Source organism: Meleagris gallopavo, assembly GCF_000146605.3.
Source record: "Meleagris gallopavo isolate NT-WF06-2002-E0010 breed Aviagen turkey brand Nicholas breeding stock chromosome 7 unlocalized genomic scaffold, Turkey_5.1 Chr7_random_7180001951058, whole genome shotgun sequence".
NCBI lineage: Eukaryota > Metazoa > Chordata > Aves > Galliformes > Phasianidae > Meleagris > Meleagris gallopavo.
The window spans coordinates 1-7,836 of NW_011097068.1; the positions used below are offsets into that span (position 1 = coordinate 1).

General features: G+C 41.9%; 2 protein-coding genes across 2 annotated transcripts; both read right to left on the reverse strand.

Moving 5' to 3' along the window:
* Positions 1–1,478: 1,478 nt before the first annotated feature.
* On the reverse strand, positions 1,479–2,495 carry LOC104915473 (UDP-glucuronosyltransferase 1-9-like). The gene has a single exon (XM_010726367.3). It carries the CDS (start codon positions 2,418–2,420, stop codon positions 1,494–1,496), a length of 927 nt encoding a protein of 308 aa, XP_010724669.2. The 5' UTR covers positions 2,421–2,495; the 3' UTR covers positions 1,479–1,493.
* Positions 2,496–6,967: 4,472 nt separating this feature from the next.
* Positions 6,968–7,830, reverse strand: LOC116217592 (UDP-glucuronosyltransferase 1-6-like). The gene has a single exon (XM_031557474.1). It carries the CDS (start codon positions 7,814–7,816, stop codon positions 6,983–6,985), a length of 834 nt encoding a protein of 277 aa, XP_031413334.1. The 5' UTR covers positions 7,817–7,830; the 3' UTR covers positions 6,968–6,982.
* Positions 7,831–7,836: the final 6 nt, after the last annotated feature.

Genomic DNA, 7,836 nt, shown 5'->3' on the forward strand with positions numbered 1-7,836 from the left:
GTATATAGGTAGGTGACCAGACAGGTGCTATCTACAAACAAACATGTATCTCTCCTGCCTTGGGGCTTTGTTCCTCCAGCCATTCAAGGCTCTACATGACCAGTGTGGTTTTCCTCCCTCTGCACTTTTGACTTATTTTCACTTTACTTATTTTCAAGCCTTGCCAGGGAAATGGGAGATCCATGTCACTATCCAAGTCAACAAGGGGCTGTTTACAGAATCACAGTAGCACTCAGGGCAAAACCTGAGAGGGAGAACAGGGAAGCAAGGAAGCTGTTGGTGGCAGCACCATTGTTTAGATGTTTGCATTACCTGCCAAAACACATCTCCAGCCACAAAGAGGCTGACTGCAGATGCTGTAAATTTATGAGTGTTGGAATTCTGAAGAAACCTACTTACTGACCTTGAGGCTGACTGCAGGATATTGTAATATCATAGAAACACAGAATATCCTGTGTTGAAATGGAACACAATGATCATCTTGTTCCAACCTCCTGCTATGTGCAGGGTCGCCAACCACCAGACCAGGCTGCCCAGAACCACATCCAGCCTAGTCTTGAATGCCTCCAGGGATGGGGCATCCACAAACTCCTTGGGTAACCTGTTCCAGTGCGTCATCATCCTCTGTGTGAAAAGCTTCCTTGTAATATCTATCCTAAACCTCCCCGTCTCAGTTTAAAACCATTCCCCCTATCATTATCCACCCTCGTAAACAGCCGTTTCCCCTTCTGTTTATACCCTCCCTTCAAGTACTGGAAGGCCACAGTGAAGTCCCCCCGAAGAATAGCCTTCTCTTCTCCACGCTAAACAATCCCAGTTCCCTCAAACTTTCCTCATAGGAAAGGTACTCAGCCCTCTGACCATCTTAGTGCCCCCCTCTGGACCCTCTCCAAGAGCTCCACATCCTTTCTGTGCTGGGGGCCCTAGGCCTGGACACAGTACTGCAGATGGGGCCTCACAAGAGCCGAGTAGAGGGGGACAATCACCTCCGTCTCTCTGCTGGCCACCCCTTTTTTAATGCAGCCCAGAACACAGTTGGCTGTCCGAGCTGCAAGCGCACACTGCTGGCTCATGTCCAGCTTCTCGTCCATCTCACTGAGTTTATGTTGGGCCACCTACAAGCAGGATTAAGCCTGTGACTATCACTTCGACACTCTCCTGTAAGCATAGACGCCTGCACTAGCTAAAGGTCAGAGAAAATGCAATGTAATTAAAAATAATTTTTTAATAAATGAAATGCATTTCATATATCTGATTAAAAAAAATAAATTGTTGCAGTCCATGAAGATGTAACTAATACTGCATCTGACAGAAAAACAATATGTATTCACTGAGGACACCATACAGCAGATGAAGTCGAACTTTTCTTGAATTTCTCTGAAAATATTAATTCAAATAACAGCTACTTGCCTCCACTTCAGCCCATGGAAAAAAAATATGCCAAGAATCAGATCTATTAAAATATTTTGGAAAGAAAAATAATATCAAGTTCGCTAACCGTCCATAAGCCATGAAATTACACTGCTTTGAAAATGTGTAATTTGAGAAAATGAACATACCTTAGCCAATGGTTTCTTCTGAGCACAGTTCATACCTCCAATGAACACCATATTGGGCATCACTGGTCTGGGATACTCAAACGCAAAGTCATATCTTAATAGCCAAATAGAAGCAGAGTTCAGGAGGTCCAGTAGAGTTATGTCTCTTTGTAGAACTTCAGAGGAAAACTTTATTGCATCTTGATACATGGCGTTGCACTGAAAGCTCTCCAGGAGTGAAATCAATGTATTTTGCACTCTCTGGAAAAATGTCATGTGGTCTGAGTTCATCGAAGTTCCTCTCGGGACATATGACAGAGGGCTTGGGCACTGTGCTGCTTCATAATGCAGATTACAAGGAAATCCTCTCATGAAGAAAACAAAAGGAAGTGAAAGGTAATTAGCAACTGTTGCTCCACACATAAAAAAGGGATCTGTGAGGACTGCATCAAAACCACTTTGATTCAAGTACTGCAGTGTTTCCATACTGCTGAACAGTGCTCTGCACTCATGATAGAAGGTTTTGAAAAGGTGTACGGTGTTCTTGTAGGGTACTATAAGATTCTCTGGGAAAGGCAAACTCTTCAGGAAAGTACCAAGGAACAGTTTAAAAGCATTATCCAGATCTTCTAACTTGGTGGACACTGGGTATGTTTTCACAGTGTATGCATGTTTTTCTCTCTCTCCCATCTGCCAGCTTACTTCTGGTTTAAGCACCACCACTTCATGTCCCCTCTCGGCGAGCTTCTGAACTACTTCCTTCATGCTTAGCCAGTGGCTTCCAACCATGGGCACCACCAGGAGTTTCCCTCCTTCAGAGAGGCCAGGAATGAGGAGGATAAAAGTCCAGGCAGCAAGTGGATAGCAAAGCCGTAACATCATTTTCCTGTGGACAGTACTGACTGCGAAACCGTCTCCTTCCTCTTCTTCTCTTTCTCCAGGCTGTAGCTATAATACACTTTTGTAGGAAGTGGATGGATTTATCTGCTGAGTTGTGTTGAATTGTGATTATCTTCTAGTTAATGATTTACTGACTTAATCACTGCACACTTACCAGTGAATAATGCTGTTTTTAAATTACTTTTAAAGCCAAGCATGGTGACCTTTACCTATGCTGAGTCATTAAAATTCTTCAGTACTTAACAGAGAATGAGCTTCTCGACATCCTAGTTAGATTTCTACAGATTTCTCTTGAACACTGATGTGTCTTCTTCCACCTCTTTACTCACGACACAAGTTACGACAAAGGAAGACAAGTCTCGTGAAAACAACTCCTATACATTTTATAACAGTACCAATGCAGTGGAATGCAGGAAGTTTGGGCACATAAAATCTGTTACAAAGGAAAATTCTCTTACAAACATGTGCGATACTTTCACTCCCACTTAAGGCTTCCTGCACTTTCTTTCATAACCATACTATGGCAAATCTGTCAGTTAAGTATATCTTACAGTAAAGATAAATATGAAAAACTAGTGTTGAACGACCTGTGTTGTTTTTTAAATAACCAAAACCATTATTTGGTACAACTGAGATTTATCTTCTTCATTGAAGGATACCTGCATTTTTGAAAGAAGTAGCCAACTGAAAATCTTTTCCCCTCGTAAAATATATATAGAACTTCCTTCTAACCTTTCATCTTTTTAGGTATAAAGCTATGTTGCAAAAAGTCTACTATGGAGCCTCAGATAACACACGCCTGCTAAGAACATGATTCCAGGTCATAAAATGGTGAGTTCAAGGTCTCAGTGAGTACATTTCCAGTCTGAATGGTTCTTGAATACTGTGGGGACAGATATTTTGCAGTTGTAAATTTCTGAGTGATTAAATGACTACTAGTCACAATGAAAATTTATATGAGTACTTGATAATCTCCATGTGCACAAATGGCACCCACCGACTTTCATCAATGACGGATGAACATTTATGGAGGCCAAACTGTGGAAGTTAGGTCAGTGAGGCTGTGGGTGCTGCATTTCAGCAGTGGCAACAGCAACTTGAAAGGCGAGCCAATCAACCTCTTGATGGCCATGCACAGCTGCCACACCACAAAATGAGTAGTGTCTCAATCAGTCATGCATGTGAATCTGCCAGGGGTGGTGACTCTGCTGTGGAACAGTGTTTTGTAGCTGAGAATTTACTCTGACAAACAGTGCTATTGTGCTCTTTATATATGTTGTACTTTTCAATGAAATAAGTAGGAGGCATTACTTTCCAAGAAACCTACGTATATAGGTAGGTGACCAGACAGGTGCTATCTACAAACAAACATGTATCTCTCCTGCCTTGGGGCTTTGTTCCTCCAGCCATTCAAGGCTCTACATGACCAGTGTGGTTTTCCTCCCTCTGCACTTTTGACTTATTTTCACTTTACTTATTTTCAAGCCTTGCCAGGGAAATGGGAGATCCATGTCACTATCCAAGTCAACAAGGGGCTGTTTACAGAATCACAGTAGCACTCAGGGCAAAACCTGAGAGGGAGAACAGGGAAGCAAGGAAGCTGTTGGTGGCAGCACCATTGTTTAGATGTTTGCATTACCTGCCAAAACACATCTCCAGCCACAAAGAGGCTGACTGCAGACGCTGTAAATTTATGAATGTTGTATCCTAAAGAGACCTACTTACTGACCTTAAGGCTGACACAATATATGCAGCTTCCTAGCTCACTGAGTTAATGTCGGGCCACCTACGAGCAGGATTAAGCCTGTGACTATCACTACGATACACTCCTGTAAGTACAAAAGCCTGCACTAGCTAAAGGTCAAAGTGACAATGCCTAGCCAAGCACCAACAACCTTCTCTTGTATCCACAGGGCAACGCATCTATTGACTCTCCTGCACAAGGAGAAAGCAACAAGGAGAATGACACTTGCAAACCAGAACAATACAGCACTGATGAGTAACTCTTGGAGGTCATCTCCCAGAGAGCATGGATGGGAATGTAGCACAGTTAGCAACTGTGGCTCCACTCAGAAGCATCAAAAGAGGGCATCAAAGCCACAGTAAATGAGATATTCTGTCATTTCCTTGTTAACCACCAAGATGATCAGGGGACTGGAGCACCTCCCCTATGAAGACGGGCTGAGGGAACTGGGCTTGCTTAGCCTGGAGAAAAGAAGGCTGCAGGTTGACCTAATTGTAGCCTTTCAATACCTAAATGGAGCCTACAGAGGGGAGGGGAATCAACTCTGTGAAAGGGTTGATAACTGCAGGATAAGGGGAAATGGTTTTAAGTTGAGAGAGGGGAAATTTAGGTTGGATGTGAGGGGGAAGTTCTTTACAGTGAGAGTGGTGAAGTACTGGAACAGCTGCCTAGAGAGGCTGCGGATGCACCATTCCTGGAGGTTTTCAAGGCCAGGTTGGATGGGGCACCGGGCAGCCTGGTCTGGTATTAAATGGGGAGGTTGGTGGCCCTGCATGTGGCACGGGGGTTGGAGATTCATGATCCTTGAGGTCCCTTCCAACCCTGGCCATTCTGTGATTCTGTGATTAACAAACAGATTTCTAAGGATGAAAACATCACCATGGCAGTACGAATGGAGCCAATAGAACATGAAACTGGAAACACTGTGACCATGGAGCCTTACAGAAGCCCACCTGTCCTGTGTAAAGGACTGGACATGTCTCCAGTGTGTCCACTACATGCTTGAAGCTGGTTTGCAGATCATCAGCAGGCAGTTACTATCTGTTCTGCCTGAGCTTCCCCATTACTGGACTCATGCAAAACCTGTGGTTTTCACATTGGATAGTGCAAAAAGTTTCCCACCATCCTGGAAGATCATCTCTAAAAGCACCCATGTAGCAGTTAAAGAATAAGTAAGACAACCACCGTGTTCCACGTCTGTAGACCCCAAGAAAATCCCATTGAAAACTACTGAAGAAGTCAATTTGAAGAGCCTACCAGAAGTCAATTAATCCTTCACAGGTGTGGTTTCATTATCATTATCATTTATCATCAGAAGTCTGGGCACAGTGCTGAGGTTATTGATTAATCACATAAACGATTTCCAAATCTCATATTGGACCTCAAACTGGAATACACAGTGAATTCTCCAGTTCTTAGTTCAGTTCAGTAAGCAATAGGTCAGGTCGGTAGCATTCACCACAGCCCTCTCTCTGAGGAAAGCAAGCATGGAAGGAGGTGTACATTTTTATCATGTTCCTCATGTCTCTGCCTTTGGTTCCCAGTGTCACAGTCTCACACCTTCCACACAATGCAGCCCACAGACAGCTGATGGCTCTTGTCTTCCCCTCTTCCACACCACTTTTGGTAGGTACGACGGCACTGAATTACAGCAAATGCTCCTCTTATCCAGCACTGCCACAAGACATTGGGTAATGCCACAAGTAAGCAATAACAATCCATATACAGAATAGCCTCTCAGGCTCCTGCAAGACTGACTCCAAGATCTCCTGAACCTAACTCTGCATCTTTGTATTATACATCCCTTTAGGAGTTTATCTACACAGTCTTCTCCTGTAATTTATCAGCATCTATATCTATCATGACAGTCCAGAGAGAAACCAGAGAGAAAAAAATCAGCTTTTTGTAGTTGTTCTGATATCAATAAGCCATTACTTGATTTTTCCCAGTATCTTCTTTCCTATTTTAGAAGTAGCACTGAACCGTTATTTTTTGGGAATCTTCTCCTATGTCATTAACAGTCTTTTTGTTAAGAATGTAGATCTTGATCATGCATTTTACTGTACCTCACTCCTCCCACTGTCATTTTTTTATTTTGCCAATTAGATTTTCAGTCATGCAATTAGTGATTACATGTAATGGTGGCTCTTCAAACTAAAATAATTATCACTCTCTCAAATCAAAAACAAGAAAATGTTTGCAATCAGCTTATTTTGTAATTGACACAGTGAAGTTCAATGCAATGACCATATGCCCATCAATGAAGAAAAATGAAGAAAAAAAAAATCAATTCATAGATACAGTAACACAAACACATTCTGATATCATGTGTACACACTTCAGAAGTGAGAAGGAAATATCTGAGGAAAGAAATATGTACCCTCCTCCACGACTAGAAGAAATGTCTGATGCTATAAATTGTTTAACAAGACAGACTGTCTTTAACACTCCTGCAGAACAATTCTAATAAAAGTCAGTATCAAGAAACACATAGAAAAAATGCTTAGCCAGTTAGGAAACATCATGTTATGAAAATAGAAACAATGCAAATTAATTAAAAAATAATTTTTGAATTAATGAAATGCATTTCAAATTTCTGATGGAATGTATATATGCTACACTCCATGAAGATGAAATTACTGCTGCATCTGACCGAAGAACAATATGTATTCACTGACAACATACAGAAGATGAAGTCAAACATTGGATTTCTCTGAAAATATTAATTCAAATAAAAGTCACCTGCCAACATTTTAGACCATGGAAAAAAAAGCCAAGTCTCAGAAATATTAAAAAAAAATTAGAAAAATAATATCAAATCCACTAAGTGTCCATTAGCTATGAAATTACATTGCTTTGGAAAATGTGCAATCTGAGAAAAAGAACATACCTTAGGCAGCGGTTTCTTCTCAGCACAGTTTATACCTCCAATGAAGACCATATTGGGCATCGCTGGTCTGGGATACTCAAACACAAAGTCATATCTCATAAGCCAAATAGAAGCAGAGTTCAGGAGGTCAATCAGGGATACATCTCTTTGAAGAACTTCAGAGGAAAGCTGTATTGCAGCTTGATAGTACCCATTACAATAAAAGAGCTCCAAGAATGAAATCAGTGTATTTTCTACTCTCTGGAAGAACGTCATGTGGTCTGAATTGAATGAAAATAGTCTAGGGACATATGACAGAGGGCTTGGGCACTGTGTAGCTTTGTAGTGTAGATTGCAAGGAAATCCTCTCATGAAGAACACAAATGGAAGTGAAAGGTAATTGGCAACTGTTGCTCCACACATCAAAATAGGGTCTGTGAGGACTGCATCAAAGCCGCTTTGATTCAAGTACTGCAGTGTTTCTGTGCTGCTGAATAGTTCTCTGCACTGAAGAAAGAACGTGCCAAAAACATCTACTGAGATGTTGTACAGAGCTAGAATATCCATTGGGAAAGGCATACTCTTCAGGTGAGTAGCAAGATAGAGCTGAAAGGCATTATCCAGATCTTCTAACTTGGTGGACACTGGGTATGTTTTCACAGTGTATGCATGTTTTTCCCTCTCTCCCATCTGCCAGCTTACTTCTGGTTTAAGCACCACCACTTCATGTCCCCTCTCGGCAAGCTTCTGAACTACTTCCTTCATGCTTAGCCAGTGGCTTCCAA

Excerpts from the sequence above, each read along its gene's own strand:
- LOC104915473 (XM_010726367.3), bottom strand. The coding sequence starts at position 2,420 with ATGATGTTACGGCTTTGCTATCCACTTGCTGCCTGGACTTTTATCCTC.
- LOC116217592 (XM_031557474.1), bottom strand. The coding sequence starts at position 7,816 with ATGAAGGAAGTAGTTCAGAAGCTTGCCGAGAGGGGACATGAAGTGGTG.